Source organism: Podarcis filfolensis, assembly GCF_964270895.1.
Source record: "Podarcis filfolensis genome assembly, chromosome: 12".
Taxonomy (NCBI): domain Eukaryota; kingdom Metazoa; phylum Chordata; class Lepidosauria; order Squamata; family Lacertidae; genus Podarcis; species Podarcis filfolensis.
The window spans coordinates 5,479,299-5,495,461 of record NC_139614.1 but is presented as its reverse complement, the minus strand read 5'-3'; the positions used below and the strand labels follow the sequence as shown (position 1 = coordinate 5,495,461).

At 42.2% G+C, this 16,163-nt stretch overlaps 2 protein-coding genes across 7 annotated transcripts in view; both read right to left on the bottom strand.

Moving 5' to 3' along the window:
- Window positions 1-578: 578 nt before the first annotated feature.
- The window catches only part of LOC310745426 (amphiphysin-like), a 95,367-nt gene continuing 79,782 nt past the window's right edge, over window positions 579-16,163 (bottom strand). For 2 of the 6 annotated variants that reach the window (XM_083577991.1, XM_083577993.1), the window contains 8 exons: window positions 13,582-13,614; window positions 11,321-11,371; window positions 9,917-10,048; window positions 5,639-5,695; window positions 5,109-5,279; window positions 3,753-4,001; window positions 2,717-2,818; window positions 579-2,047 (listed from right to left, as the gene is read on the bottom strand). In XM_083577991.1, the coding sequence (XP_083434117.1) occupies window positions 1,940-2,047; window positions 2,717-2,818; window positions 3,753-4,001; window positions 5,109-5,279; window positions 5,639-5,695; window positions 9,917-10,048; window positions 11,321-11,371; window positions 13,582-13,614 (903 nt within the window). In that variant the 3' untranslated portion in view covers window positions 579-1,939. The remainder of the gene's footprint in view (window positions 2,048-2,716; window positions 2,819-3,752; window positions 4,002-5,108; window positions 5,280-5,638; window positions 5,696-9,916; window positions 10,049-11,320; window positions 11,372-13,581; window positions 13,615-16,163) is intronic. The other 4 variants (XM_083577995.1, XM_083577996.1, XM_083577992.1 and 1 more) reach the window with 3 other exon arrangements.
- LOC310745446 (uncharacterized protein) lies at window positions 13,630-16,163 on the bottom strand. The gene has a single exon (XM_083578038.1). It carries the CDS (start codon window positions 15,887-15,889, stop codon window positions 14,120-14,122), a length of 1,770 nt encoding a protein of 589 aa, XP_083434164.1. The 5' UTR covers window positions 15,890-16,163; the 3' UTR covers window positions 13,630-14,119.

Sequence of the window (16,163 nt, the reverse complement as noted above, 5' to 3'; positions counted from 1 at the left end):
AAAAGACTTTCTAGTTAGAGCAGACAATGGGATATAGTGTCTCTGCTTGGTTGGTGTGGGATTCAGCATCTTGCCTAGAGCTTGTAGATTAAAGAAGCTAAGGGGGGAAATGTGTTGCCAAGGTCTTTTTAATTTTCAGTAGGAGCTGCTCTTGTGATTTTCTTACCCCATGTTCTGGAAGTAGCCCAGAATACAACTATAGCAGAGCAACACCCATGGCATTCAGATAAGGTAAGAATTAAGCTAAAGGTAGCCATTACATATTAAGTGTGTAGATGCCATGATGCAGAACTCTTGCAGAAGTGAGACTTGATAAACAAGCAAGGTAGATAAATCACAAGGCTGCAAGGACAGTCATGGTTGTGCCAGATGAATATGGGACAGTGACTTGGTCATTCCTGCTTACTAACCTCACATTCAAAGGCTTCATGCCACATTCCTTGTGCCTCTGATTATAGATTTTTGTCTGCAGAGCAAGTACTAGTTGTGTAGCCACTTGCTTTGTTCTCATCAAGATGCATAATGATGGCACTGGGAGGATATTTAATACACACAAGCAAATGAAAAAGTACAAGTGATGAGAAGCAACTGAGCTGCTTCTGGAGCTGATCAAAGGTTTATTTTGAATGACACAACACTGGAAAACATAATAGTTACATATGACTTATTGATACAGAATACATTTTTTTTAAACTTTCAAGGGATTGTTGAAGGTGTGCTGCATAAATACATATAGTGAAAATATATTGTGTTTATCTTTTCCTTAGATTAGCATCTTATTTAGTCATACAACCCATTCAATTTTTAAAGTAAGAAAATTAGCATTATAACACCCTTTATCATAATTATCTTATCCCTAGGTATAGCAGGTGGTAATATATAGGCGATTGAGCCATGCCTTCCCTGGTGTTTTAGCAGGTTTGAGTTTGATAACATTTTTGTCATTTTGGAATGATGATTTTGCATTACAAATGCAGATATTACTGTCTTAATATTTTGGCAATGGAGCAGCTAGTTTCCAGTTGGAACATATATTTTTTACTGTAATGCCAGACAATCGGAGCAAATGCCTGTATGAACAAATACTACATCAAGGAACTACAATGTTGGGTAAGATATGTGCAAATGCATATAATCAGTGGTGGTCAACCTTTTGGGGAACATGCCATAAATCAAGGCCAAAGTATGATAGTATTGCTTTAGGGCACATTATATAGTACATAAGCAACTCATACCCCTTGTGGCAATTCCTTCTAGTCTAACCTAGGCAGCAAGCAGGCGTGCGTAGCCTTACTGTCATAACCAGATGTGTGCATCCTCCAATTCCTGTCCAGCTTTACCTCAATTCCTTCCTGCTGTCAATGTCACTCTGGCACATATGCTTCTAGTTGGCCACCTATGATTCTTATGCTCTATATACACATACAATGCATCTTCATGTGTCTGTCTGTATGTATGTATGTACGTTTGAAAATAACATTGAAAAACTTTGCAGGTTTTTTTAAAAACACACTCAAATTAAAATAGCTTGACCTCAGTACTACAGGATTACTTACTAATCAAGTCTTCTGCAGTGCAGCAACTCAATACAATACAATTAGTGCAGAGAAGTTAAGGTTCTGGTATTGAGGAGGCTAATCAAGATTTGCATGGGAAAGGATCAGGTTACAGGATCACCATAGCTCTGACAAAGTACAAACAAACCTGTTGCCACGTAAAAGTGAACAAATAAGGACATTTTTTTCCACATACTGTTTCAGAATATGCTAGCTTTAACTTCTTGCAGTCATGCTCATTTGATATGTGTCACCAAGTTTTTGTCTGGCACCAGTCTGTAAACCATGACAGCTCGACTATAAAGGTGGGCTCCTGTGTATTGGAGAAATTCAAAATGCAAGGACCGAGCTTCCTACCACGTATATTATGCCTGAGCTGAGAACTACTTCAAACAACGGGTGAAGTTTTCAGGGAAGAGTCCTTTATAAGTAGCTACATCCTTGTATTGAAGCCAATCAGATTCCTTAATCCCCGTTAACCATCCTGCTTCCTGTAAGGAGAGAGAGAAACATTTCCAGTTTTCAAATCCCTCTATTATAAAAGTCACAATTATATGTATTGCTTAAACACGTCAAAAGGCTTTGCCTGGCAGAGAAAAAGTCCTCCATCTGAAAGGCAGTGTTTTTTTCAGTCTATTCACATTATTTCTGAGCCAAAATAAGCAAATTATTTATGGTAGATCTCCAGTCAGTTTAAGCGGCTATCATTCACTGTAAAGGCGCTTCCAGACAACCGCTCTTTTCAGGTGGGGCTCAATCATATACCAGCAAATTCAGGAAGTTGAATTAAAGTTGATTTGGTGCTGTTGCAGAACAAAACAAGCCCCCCCCCCATTGATATTTGTTATCAGTGCATGTTCCCATCATTTGCCCTATAAGAGTGGGATAACACTTGACACAACATCATAAAACATGCCCACAAACAAATTAAATAAGCATACACCAAGATGTATGCTCAATAAACAGACAATCTGGAAGCAACCTAAGTGACCCCCTTTGATTTTATTTCTTACAGCATTTCCATTTCCAAACAATGCACACTTCTATTGGCAGGCACATTTTTATAGCTGAAAATTTGTTCAAAATATTTGGCCATAAAGATTTATTTTTTAAAAAATGATATTTTAAAATGCAGAGAATCAAAGTCCCTTTGCTGTTACCTGATCAGCTTCTGCCACAGATTGAATTACTAATACAATATCTCCCCGGAGCAAGTTCAGCTCATCACTATTGGCTGCCTCAAAATCATGCAGGGTTTCAACCTGTAGAGCAGAAAAAGGAGAGATATGGTGGAGGTTAGGGCATATTCTGAAAATATTTTCTTCTGAAAGCAGGTGGTAAAGTTTTTTAGATATGTCTAGTACTGCCCCCTGGATAAGGCTAGGATTAGGGCCACCTTATACATGGGGAAATCAGTATCATAGCCTCTTAATCACAAACTACATGGAGGCTATGACACATGATTTGGCCTGCCACTGAAAATTACAGGAAGAGGGTATGTGATAAACTAGCCATACCCACTACTTATATATAATTTGCTAGGTATAATGAGAGACAAGGAGTTACAAAGGGTGCTAAAGCTGCTGGCCTAGCTATTGCATATCTTTAGCTACCCCTCTGGTTTTTGACATTTCGGCAAGTGTTGCCCACAAATGAACAAGTGTATATCCAGCTAAAGGACCTAGAAACACTTTGTATTCTTTTGGTGAGTGAAAGTTGAGAAAGTCAAAGGCTGCAACCTGTGTCACAAGTTGGAACTTTTTTGTTGGGGGGACTGCTATGGAACTATGCCATATTCACAAGCCCTGAGCCCTATTCAAATATTTTGCACATTGTCTGCATGAGCAGCCATTCCTCCAAAGTTGCATGTGAATTAGCTGCAGCCCCTGCCATCCACACCAACAGCCTGAATGTCAGCAGGGACAGAGGTTTTCACATGACTGGGACACCTGATTGTGCAACGGTTAGGGCTAGCTGGTCCACATGCTCTTGGGAACATAACTACTTGACATGGGTCTGCTCACCTACTAGTAGAATGTGAAAGTCAAACTTCCACAAAGGGGTCTGGATATAACTGTATTTTTTAATGGCCTCTGCATATAAGGAAGGTTCAAATGGCCCCTGCATATCTTGGTCCACAATCAAGCCAAGATGCAGTGTCAAAGGAAACTGGAATAAATAAACACTCAATTAAACCTTAAAGCGGAAGCCCGGTGGCATGCTGTCATCTGCTGATACAGGCTGTTCCTCAGAAGATGCGGACTGGGTGGTTTTGGGCTCACTTGCAGCCTCTGAAGTTTCACCAGCTGGGCCTTCAGCACTCTGAGCAACAACATCTTCCGCAGCATCTTTAGCTTCGTTCACTAGAACCTCGTGATCTTCTCCATCGGCTTCGTTGTTTGATGCGGGTTCTATTACTACTGAGGGGATGCTGCTGAGGTTTTCCTTAGAGGGGAAAGGTGCCAGGGAGAACAGTTTGAACAACATCATCTGCACTAAAAATTATTCCAGCCCTATAGGGTGGGGGCAAATGGGTTTTTTTCTTCCCTTTTTTTTTACAAAACTGCTAGAATGATTAAAACAAAACACAATAATTCATTTGCAATTCCTGTGCTTTCAAGGAGATGTAAAGCTTAGCATACTAAAGATGGCAAAAACCAATGGCTTTTGCCAGTTTCAGAGGGCTTTGGTAGCTTGCTAAAGAACTGCACCAGGAAAACTCCAGCAAAATCCGTTCAAAGGTGTATTGGCTTTCTCTTTTCCACTTAAGCAACGCTTTCGCTTGGGCTGGATTGTGCCCATAATTGGCAATGTTTACTTTTGATGAGTAACTGAGGGAGGCCTTTGACATAGTCTATAAGGCCAAAAAGAGAGGAATGAGGTACCAGGGAAATGAGCTATATAGGACATGTGAACAGACAATATTTGCTCATATTTTCATATTCTGCATTGAACTTTATTTTAAAAGGTGATAGAAAAAATTATAGAAGCATGACAGTAACATTAAAGCTTTCTGGTTCATGACCCTAGAAAAATAGGCACCACCTTTTATTTCTGAATCTTAACAAACGTGCCCTTGTTGCCTAATATTTCTTCCACAATTATGAGAACTAAAAGCTTGTGCAATTAGACATCCAATGGTGCAAAAATCACCCCCTTTACAATTTCAGTTCAACATATAACCCATATTGGGGGGGGGGAGCTTTAGCAGGCTTGCCAAGGCTTATAGAATCAAAATACACAATTTAGAAATTAGACAAATTAAAAATAATATATTTTTAAAAATCTGCATCGTCTCAAACTATTTACAAGAATGGTTTCAAGAATAGTTTAAATCTGTGTAACTGACACGCCTTCCCAGGAAACCCTGGGCATTATGAAGGGTGGTGAGGGATCTTGAAAAGAATTCTCTCCATCAGAGTTACGATTGTCAGAATTATTTGAAGCAACCTGTGTCCATTGAAGTAGTATGAAATTGGTTAGAGTTTTGGAATGTAGGCAGGATTATGGAATTCCTAAAACCACACAAAAAGAAGCCGAGGGGAGAAGCACTTGTATGTTGGTGACTACCTGAGATTCGCCTGCTTTTCCTTCAGTGCCAGCTATGTCACTTTCCCCAACTCCTCCTTCAGCAGGAGCAGCAACTTCGCCAGCCTCAGTTCCAGGAGCAACAGCAGCACCCTCAGCTCCATCAGGACCTTGTATTACAGAATCCATCTGTAACTACCACAGGAACAAAGAAATCCAAAGATTATTCCTACAGATCTCCTGTAACATCAGGATGTTAACCCAGACCTGACAATTCTTCTGGTTCAGACTGATGACAGCCCAAACACCCACTGGCCATAAAATCACATACGGATACAAAATACTTAAGACACCAACACAAAGCAACGTGATTAGATATAACCAAAGGGTGCAGCCAGCCAAAGTGAAACCCTCTTCTCAAGAGAAAGGAAAAGCATGTGATCAACTGCTCGAGTCTTAAAAGTGCTTCCCTTTGGCTGGATAGTGCTGTAAATGGACATCATCTATCCTTTATCCAGAAACAACCACCCATTCTTTCTGCTGTTCATACATACCTCACACTCTTTCTCAGCAAGTTCTGGTGCCTCCATTGTCCCTTCCTCCACAGCAGCCTTCATAAAACCAGAGACATGTTTATAGCACCAATGTCAGAAATATTAGCATTGCGCACTGCATGAAAATGGAGTGGGGTGCATCCGAAGCATTTATAGTATTAGGCAATGGCACCGAGTGGTAGGATGTTGTGCAAGCATGTTTGGAAGATCAGGCGGTAAGTAGAGGAATGGAGGTTGGGGGCAGGTGATGAAGGAGAAGCATGGATTTCAGCCTTGAAATGATGAGAATGGTGATGCAAGGAAGATCCAAGCCACTGCTATTTCACAATATTCTCAGAGTTGTTATCAATATATTAACATGCTGAGAACTGTTAGGTCTTCCCCCTGGACTCCAGTGGAAGGCAAAGCACCGTGACTCTAGAATGAAAAATCCCAAGGCCTTGATTGTCCATCATAAAATGTGTCAAGAAATCTGAATTTCAGCCCTCCAAAATGAGTGGCTAAAATCCTGGCTCTTTAGAATCAACCCTAGCCATTCAGAATCCAAAGTATTTTTCTAGCCCTTGGTTTCTTTGAAGATGATAATTAAATCCTGTAATCAATGGAGTGAGTCATTTGCTTATTTATTGAACTAGAGAGTGTCAGGTATATATTTTAACTTCCCCACTGAAATAATGGGGCTTAAAATAGACTGTATTTTGGTTGAACTGTGGATTTTAGAAGAACTCTTAAAATAGCTGGTCAGCAAACATTCACAGTGCTCTTGAAGTACAGCTGTACAAGAGCCTGTAAAAGTCTTGTGTGTGAATGGCAAATGTATTGCATGGCTTATGAATTGTAGCACCTATCAAAATCTAAACCTGGATCGTGTTATTCCAAATCTCTAACTACACCTTGGAAATGAGGCTTTGTAGACTTCAGTTAAAGCTAACAAGCTAATTTTCTCATAAAGGATTTCATATTCTATCCAGAATATTCTATCCAGTCTTTATAATTTCAAAAAACAAAAAAATTTCTAGCATTGCTTGTAGTTGCTTCACAAACTCCAAACATGTCCAGATGCCAGGACGAATCAGTGGCTGAAAGCTGCATTCATTGCTATGGAAACCTCTCACAGCATTATCCTGTTAAAATTTTAGTGTTATATAACCCCCTTTTTCATATAATTAATTCTTTTGGAGCTGCTGCAGCTGAGGTTGGACTATCCTTATTTGCTTTCCAAGTGTGACTTAGTTGCACAAATGTATCTGTGAAAAGCTTTATTGTACAAGTGGCAACATCGCATGTATTTATGAGCACATATATTTGAATAATGGTCTACAGTAAGCAGGTCAAGGAAGCCCTTATTTCCTATGAATAACAGAAAAGCATCTTTCTAAGACTGGAATTAGGTGTCATAGCAGCAACCGAGAGAAATGGATATAACTCCATTCCGGCACCTCTCAGGTGGGTACCATTCCCATTCTAAGAGAACAAGGGAGGTGTTCACAGTGAGTTCCAGCTCCTCTTTTTTCTAGAAAAATTGCACTGGTTCCTGGAAAGCTGCTGGTGGTCAGTGTAGACAATACTGAGTTAGATGGACCACTAGTCTGGCTTGGAACAAAGGCAACTTCCCATTAACCCACACGTGGCTGCCACAGAAAGCACCAACCCCGGAACTCATCTTCCTCTTCAAAATTAACCCATACAAAACAGGATGTATCGCCATGCAGGGAGCTTCCCCATCCAGGTCCTACTGTGTTTGGCGCTGCTTGTGCAGGGTGGGAAATTAAGCAGTACAGCAACACCACACCATCAGTTGTACTAACATTCCTGGAGGAGAAAGGAGAGGGCACAGGGACGCTGCTTTTGAAGGACACCATGTGGTCTATAAATACCAAATTTTATCAAAGCCTGAACTATCCCTGCAAAGAGACCTTTCAGGCTCTCTATTTAAAACTTCTGGAGACACATGAATAGCCTTAAGACTTAGCAACAAGTACAATTGCTGTATTTCAACAGTGTACTTATTTTCTAACCTACTAAAACTACTCCCTGATATTAACAGCTATTCCAAATGAGCACTTTAAGGCTGGCAGGTTTAGGCTGGATTTTTGTTTTCCAGAGAGAGAAAGCGCTAGTTTTCTGGAAACACAAAGAGCGCCATAGGGGCAATGGGATATAATGAAACAGCCCAGATGGACACTGTGGAGTTCTGGTCCAGAAGTGCCCTAAAAAGCTTCCACTGACCCAGAGGTTTAGACTGTTCACATTTTAGGGGGGCGCGCACACGAAAACTTACATTTAGAGGGTATCAAAGTTTGTGGGGTTGAAATAATCACATATTCTTCCCCTGCCTGCCCATGTCTCTATTTCTCCCCTTTCTGTGCTGTTTCTCTGGGTCTATCTTAGATTTTGTCTACCCTGGAGTAAGCACTGAGTATCTCTGTTTTCTGAAAAGTGCAATGCACAAAAAAAGGTAAAAGTAAAGGGACCCCTGACCGTTAAGTCCAGTCGCAAACGACTCTGGGGTTGTGGTGCTCATCTCGTTCTATAGGCCGAGGGAGCTGACGTTTGTCCACAGACAGTTTTTCTGGGTCATGTGGCCAGCATGAGTAATCCGCTTCTGGTGAAACCAGAGCAGCGCACGGAAACACCGTTTACCTTCCCGCCAGAGCGGTAACTATTTATCTACTTGCACCTTGACGTGCTTTCGAACTGCTAGGTTGGCAGGAGCAGGGACCGAACAACGGGAGCTCACCCCGTAACGGGGATTCGAACTGCCAACATTCAAATTGGCAAGCCCTAGACTCAGTGGTTTAGACCACAGCACCACCTGCGTCCCATGCACATAGATGGTGCTAAATAAATATATATCACTTATATTTCAGTCACTGTGTGATCCACAGGTGAACACAGAGGCTGTCAAAACCGCAAAACTTTATCAGCTGATTATGCATTTTCTTTCTGTTCTGTGTGTGGGAGTGTGCCATCTCTGATGATGCAATGATTACATCATGAACCTTTATGCGTGCACCAGCCCTGTGTGTGAGCAGCACCCATACGAAAGTTGTGTTGTGAGAGAATGCCAAGAAAAAACAATCGCATGGGGCTTTCTAGCATAAATTCATCCTCACAGCAGTGGTTTCCTCTTGCAGCAAGGTCAAGTGGCGGCATATGGGGAGCCCTCATATGAAATGTCCCCAAATGTCCATGCTGCAGTGCTCAGATGGTTGATGCAGCACCTGAAATCTCATGACATGCAATGGTTCAAATTATATGTATGGTCTCCATATTAGCCACTGCCTAAGATGTACAGGTGGGGATGCACACAAGCATCTGGATCTGCACAGTGACACATACCTGACCAAAGGCATCCGACGCCATCAATCCTGACACCTGAGGGCCCTGTTCCTGCCTCTCTCCACCTGGCCCAGGGCAGGGCCTGATGGACTTCATAACTGCTGCTGCCCAGCAAGGACTAGGGTATTTGGGGGGAAGGTTTGTCGGGAGTTTTTGCTGTTATTGATATTAATTTTTTGTATCTTTATTTTTATGTGGAAATTGTTCAGTTTGGTTATGTAGTCTTTATTGTGTTTTATTTATTCTTATGAATACTTTGCTATGTTTGTAACTATGTCAATCTTTCCATATTCTAAGCCGCCTTGAGCACTGTTTTCTTTTCTTTTTTTTAAGAAGAAAAGAATTTTATTTCAGATTTGAGGACACAATCATATTTCTTAAAGTTATCAGACACAGCATTCAGACTGTGCTGGTAAAACTAGATCAGTAGACAGTCTAGTATAAAAACTGGTAAGGCAAATAAATGCTCAGAGGCAATTCTCAATTCCATCTAGCCACTGTCAGTGCAGAGAAGAGGGATGGAATATTATTTATAATACTTGAAATTCAAGCACAACCCTTGAGCACTGTTTTCAATGCAAAATGCAAACAATATATACAACACCTATCTATCTATCAGATATGAAAGTGCATCTTTTCTCTGGGACCCCTAGCCACATGCAGCCCTCTCAGATTCAAGTCACCCATTTTATAAGTCATTTGTCCAAGAGGAGATCCACTGAGAGCCCAAACTGAGGATGGAATTTGAACTTTGGTCTCCCCGAGGCCAGGGCCCTGGTGGAAACTGCCCCTTCTGTTGAACCTGGACTCTTGCATTAACCAGCTCTAAAGCCCAAGAAAGGTGAAAATGGAGAAGGCGGGATGAAATGTGATGCGTACACACATGGCAAGGCTCTTTGGGCGAGTGTGAGGGCACCTGAAGCACCAGTCACTCACCACAGCGTCAGCTGCTGGCTCAGCAGCCTCTGCAGGCTGGGCTTCTGCCTCGGGAGCAGTGTCAGCCACCTCTGGGGCACTTGGGGCTTCCTCTGCCTGGGGCACTAAAGATGGAGTTTCTTCCGTCTCAGCCTTCAGTTATTGAATTCAGGATGTGATGGGGAGTTTTGTTTTTTGAAAGGTAGATAACAAATGACACGCATTAAAGAATGCCGGGCATTGTGGGACTAGGATCAGTACAGTCATACCTCGGGTTACAGACGCTTTGGGTTGCATGTTTTTGGGTTGCGCACTGCGCCGAATCTGGAAGTACTGGAACGGGTTATTTCCGGGTTTCGGCGCTTGGCACATGCGCAGAAGCACCAAATAATAATAATAATAATAATAATAATAATAATAATAATAATTTATTTATACCCCGCCCATCTGGCTGGGCCTCCCCAGCCACTCTGGGCGGCTTCCATAGAAACCAAAAATACAGTAAAATATCACACGTTAAAAACTTCCCTGAACAGGCCTGCCTTAAGATGTCTTCTGAATGTCAGGTAGTTGTTTATCGCTTTGACATCTGCTGGAAGGGCGTTCCACAGGGCGGGCGCCACTACCGAGAAGGCCCTCTGCCTGGTTCCCTGTAGCTTTGCTTCTCGCCATGAGGGAACCGCCAGAAGGCCCTCGGCGCTGGACCTCAGCGTCCGGGCAGAATGATGGGGGTGGAGACGCTCCTTCAGGTATACTGGACCGAGGCCGTTTAGGGCTTTAAAGGTCAGCACCAACACTTTGAATTGTGCTCGGAAACGTACTGGGAGACTCATGACTCATGCGTGTGCAGACGTGGCGCTGCGGGTTGTGAACGTGGCTCCCGCATGGATCATGTTCGCAACCCAAGCATCCACTGTACAGTCCTAAAAATCCTTGTTACGGTAAGATGTCCCCAAAAGTCTGAGAAAGAACGGGAAGGAATAACTTGCGCTTCATTTCCCCATGAGTCTGGCTCTCTTCCAAAGGCAGGAGGAGACGCACACTAACTGTTCACCTGTTCTCTCCCCACATTGGCTGAGCAGAGAGACAAGCTTTAAAAGAGGATTTGACAAGTTCGTGGAGGGAAAGGCTATCCAGGCTACTAACCCTGCTGGCTCATAATTTGTTGTTGCACATTTTAAGTATATTGGTTTCGGCACATAGAGCCCAGCACACCATGTGCTTCTTCCGAAAGCAGGACCTGCCAAGACTCTTTCCACAAGCCATGCAACCAAGTCTGCTTGGTTAGCCCATGTTCTTCATGTTCCATACTCCATACAACCAGAGAATGCAAGTCAATGGAGCAGAAGGCCTCACAAATAACAGAGGAGAACAGAAAGGACTGAAACGCCCATTTTAACAAACGGCACAAAAACAGCAACTTACCAAGTTGTCCATCACATTCTGGCTTGCTTGCATTGAGAATAGGGAAGTATCCTAAGGATATAGGGTTAGGAAAAGGGTACACAGAAAATTAAGGATAAGCTTGTATATTGTCCCAGAATCCAATTATGTATGACATAATGATCATTAATTTGTTGGTTTATACCTGCTTAATATCCCACTCTTCTATCCAAAGGTCCCCAAAGCAGCATACAGTTTTGTTTTGCCTATTTGTTTTATTTAATTTTTTTCCACTCCACAGTTCTCAGACTGAATTTTAGAAGTCCACTTGATTCCCCCCACCCCATGTTGCATGTTGTAAGATGGCCATTGTTTAAAGATGGAAGTCAAAACAGCTTTGGCCTTTCTAAGATCGAATTGGGACTGTAATCTGCAAAACCTTTGCTTCATCAGTCTATATAAAATCAAGTGGGTTTTTACGATCAAATGTATCATTCTTGAACTTGCAAATTATTAGACTCCATTAAAAATTGTTTCTATCCAGAACATTTATATTATTAACCTGATGGGTTTCATTCAATTCCTTTTGTATGTTGGATATGAATATGGATGCCATATAAAATAGATTGTATTTTGTTTATTAGCATAGCAACCCTTGAGCACTTTATTCATTTGCAAGTTGCTTTTTCATTTTGCAGGGTGTTTGTGAGACTATTTCCCTGTCAAAACCCACCATTATAGGATCCCACGTGACATTTGCTATTGATTTCAATAGAGCCATGTATTATCCTTGGCTGGATTTAATCAAGTTTTGTTTGTTACCAACTTCAATTAATACTGAGACAATACTAAATGCTGCTGAAGATTTTATATTACTTCTGGGTATCAGGGTTTTCTTCAATAGCTACTTCCTTATATGAATGCAAGGAGTATATTTCACTTCTGTTATTGCACTCATCTTTGATGCATATTTGTAAGTTCAGTCACCAATAACTTCATTCACAGACAAGTTCTGATATGAAAACACACAACAACATCATAGCAAGAAGAAATCTAGCCTGGCCTTATGTTTCATCTGTTGCAAGCCTCTTTGAAGATGGTGTGATCGAAAGGTAGGCCATAAAACTTTACTAGCTGGTAAAAAATGAGACTCGGTAGTTTAGACGATTTGATGCGAGATGGCAAACTTCAAACCGCTTTTCTTTTGCAAGCAGTTTTATGACCATAGCCATGCTAATTAACATTCATACAGCAAAGACGGTGTGGGAAAACTGATGAAAATGTTAAATACCTGCCTTTTGAATGTGATTTAATCAAGTAATTACTAGATTTCTAGATTGCTGTTCAGAAAAATGGATTCCAGGGCATTGTATTAGAGGCATAAATAAAAATTATTCATGCTGAATGCAATACAGCAAAACAACAAGCTCCATACAAACAGCACAGAACCAACAAAGCTCTGAAACTATAAAACAGGCCACATGCCAGGCGGAAGCAAGTTGGAAAGGAAGCTCCTAGCCAAACACATTTTCAAACAAATACCCAAGCCAACTGCCAGACAGCAGGTCAATAATAACTCAGATGGTATCAGTGAAGTTAACTCTTTATTCAGGAAAGAAAAAAAGCTCAGGAGGCCAGGCCTAGTGAGCACAGCAGCTCTTCCTGGTAGATATTCCCTAATGAGGCAGTTGTGGGGACCAAAGGTCTCCCCACATTTCCCCATGTCTCCTCCTCCACCAGATCCGTCCCAAGCAATCTGAGACATCATCACCTTGTCTCTCTCTGCTCCACCCTCTTCATATTTCTCCTGGCCCTGGGAGACCAATAGGAAAGGGAGCTGGTCGCAGCAGGAGATGGAGACTCCCTGGCTTCTTCAGCAGCCTGTCTCAACTCTGCCTCTTGCCGCCCCTCCTCTCCAGTCTCTGCTTCTGCACTGCTCTCTGTCCCAGCCTCTTCCTGCTCACTCAACCCTGTTGCCTCTTCAGCTTCTGACACCTCCTCCTCCCAGTCTGCTCTCTCTTCTCCCTCTGACTCCTCCTCGTCGTCCCACCACCAATCCCTGGCTCTGAGCCTTCTTCCCTCGGGGGCTTTCCAACTGATGCCTCCCACCACCCCTTGGCATTCAGCCAGTCCATGACCAACCTATTTACAATCTACATTTGCATTAGCTTTATGCCATTGAGCACGATATTGCTAACCTGAAAATAGTGCATTATACATCTTTCATGCCATTGCTCCCAAATTCCAGTCCTCTTTCTGGTCTCAAGAGGACATGCTCTCTTTTAAACAATGTGACGTCTTACCTGTGTGAATCCATTAAAGGCGCTGCTGGATGCCTGAGCAGAATTGGAAATCAGAACAGAATGGTTGTTAGTCTTGCATTCAGATAAAAAAAGGAGTAAATAATGTTTTTACAAACTCTTGCTTGCACATTACAAAAAGCACAATTAAAAAAAATCAAAAATATAAAAAGTGAAGGGAAAGAGCGACACTTCTGACAAGCAGTATGAAGCTATGTTAAATGGCTAAAAAAATAAGAAAAAGAAAAGAAAAGAAAAGTGATTCACATTAAAGAGTTTGAAAAGACTGGAGGTTCATGTATCATATTAGAAAACACAAAATTCAAAAATAACGAGACATGGTAAAATCAGATGGTGTGTTCAACAGCCAACCTCTTTCTGGTCAGCCAGTAGAACTATGTGGTTGAACTCTGCCAAATTTGGCATGTTCGTATGACCATTAAGTTAGCAAAAGAGGGCAAGGGGGGAGAACATAAAAGAAGGACTGTCCATAAAACACAAGGTTATATATATGTATATATGACCTAAGGAACTCTCATTTCTAGACTATGCTACACACTGGGGTAGGTACCTCTTCTTTATCAGCCTCTATTTCCTGGTACAACAATCCATATCTCCGGTTAGCAATTTCATCTTCAGATAAATCTGAGCTGTTGGTCTCATTGTCTTTGGGACTAGTTGAGCTCTCGGTGCTAGCATTTCTGGAATTTCCCATTTGGAACAGGACCATAGGCCTACCTATCTCCTTGCTTGTTCCACAGCTGCTAACATTTGCCTGTTCCCCAGATGTTCCTTGCTTTAAAGGTGCCTCCTGATTCTGATGACTTGGTGTTACACCCACAGCTCCCCAGGAGTTATCTATACCTCCCAAATCTTGCGTAGACCACTTATCATTAAAACTTGGCCAGGAAATCTCCACGTTTCCATCCACGGTGTCTTGTTTGGGAGGAAAGGGCCAGTCATCAAACCCATTTGTCTCGCTAGAAAACCCCCAGGAATCAGTATTAACTGTTGGATCCCAATTGGCTTGCCAGGGATCTGTTTCCAATGCTTCAGGGAAACTAACATTACTATTAAGTTCTTCAGCCACACAAAATGCTTCCCTGTCTACAAATTTATCTTCCACATCACCTAGCCAAGAATTATCAAGGTTTGCACCAGCTGCGTCAGCAGAACCAGGCTGCAGAACCATCTCCTTCTCAAAGGGCATCAAGGTAGCTTGACATTCACCAGTCATATTACTCTTTTGAGGGCGGCTGCTGCTGCTGCTGCTATGGTCTTCAATCTCTTTATTGGGCTCTTCTGCACCACATAACTCATCACCACACACAGGATTTTCAACCTCTGCGGTAGATTTGTCTCTGACATCTAGGTCAGCCAATCCCGTAATACCTGCCATTTCTCTTTCCTGTGTGCATTTGGTGGCTGTATTCCCAGAAAGTAGTACGCCACCCACACACTCTCTTCCTTGATCCCGATTCCAGGGACCGAAACCATTTTCAGGTTCAGACCCACTATATTCTACAGATTTACCGTCACTCACCTCACACCCCAACCCTAAGTTCACTACATCCTCAGCATCTCTTTCTCTTGTCCCTGAAAGCAGAGCATCCCCATTAAATTCTAGGCCAAATTCCTGAAGGTAACTGCCAGCAGTTGTCTCTCCTTGCCCATTATTATGTTCTGAATCCCCGATAAACTCTATCTCAGTGTTTTTTAGGGTTTCATGGTCTCCTAAGGCCTCAAGATGTCCTATTTCAGTGTAGCCTTTATCTCTCTCTTCAAACTCCTCTGTGTAGTCTAGTTTCTTGAGGCTAACATCTCCGGTTTCTACCTTTTCACATGGCTCCACATTTGCCCACAAAGACTCTTCTGTTTCCTGCTTCTCTTCTTCTGACTTTGCCACATTAAACGGGTCTCCATCCAAAAAGCTATCAGTTCCCACTGTAGGCCTCTCAGCCAAAGTTTCGCTCACTAAAGGCTTGTTAGTCTCCACCAAATGTGTGCCACTGTCTGCAACGTGACTAGTGTCCAAGTACGGTTCCGGGAAAGTGGTTTGGTTTTCATCTACGGAAGCTGTCCAAGATGCACCATCCTCTTGCTCGCCTACAGCAGGCCAAGTAGTAGTAGCCAGTGCAACAGATGATGCTGTTGAGGCTTGCTCTGCCTCAGGGAAAGGCAAAGGAAGACCTGCAGCTCTTTCCTGGCTCTCACTGGCTGTACTACCATCTAGGCCCAAGTTGAGCGAGCCTAGATCAGTTTGGGGTTTGTTAACATCTTCTGTTGACCCATTGTTTGGGTTTTCCTCCATGACCAGGTTACACAAGGAAAGACTTTTTGAAGAATCAGGCTTTAGGCAGACAGAAAAGCAAAGAAAAAAACAAGATGAAAAAGATAAAGGTGGTCTTGATGAGAAAACACAAAATTCAGTATTTTACTACAGCAACTTTAGCTTAGAAATGAAATGCAACTGCTAAATTAAGGAATTTAAGCACAGCTTGCAATGTTTGTGGGAGAAACATATATTTGGAGACAGTAGCTATCTATCTAAAGAGAAGCTTTGGCAGGTGAAAGAGAGGAGTTCT

What these genes read in the sequence shown, in the direction of transcription:
- LOC310745446 (XM_083578038.1), bottom strand. Translation starts at nt 15,889, where the DNA reads ATGGAGGAAAACCCAAACAATGGGTCAACAGAAGATGTTAACAAACCC.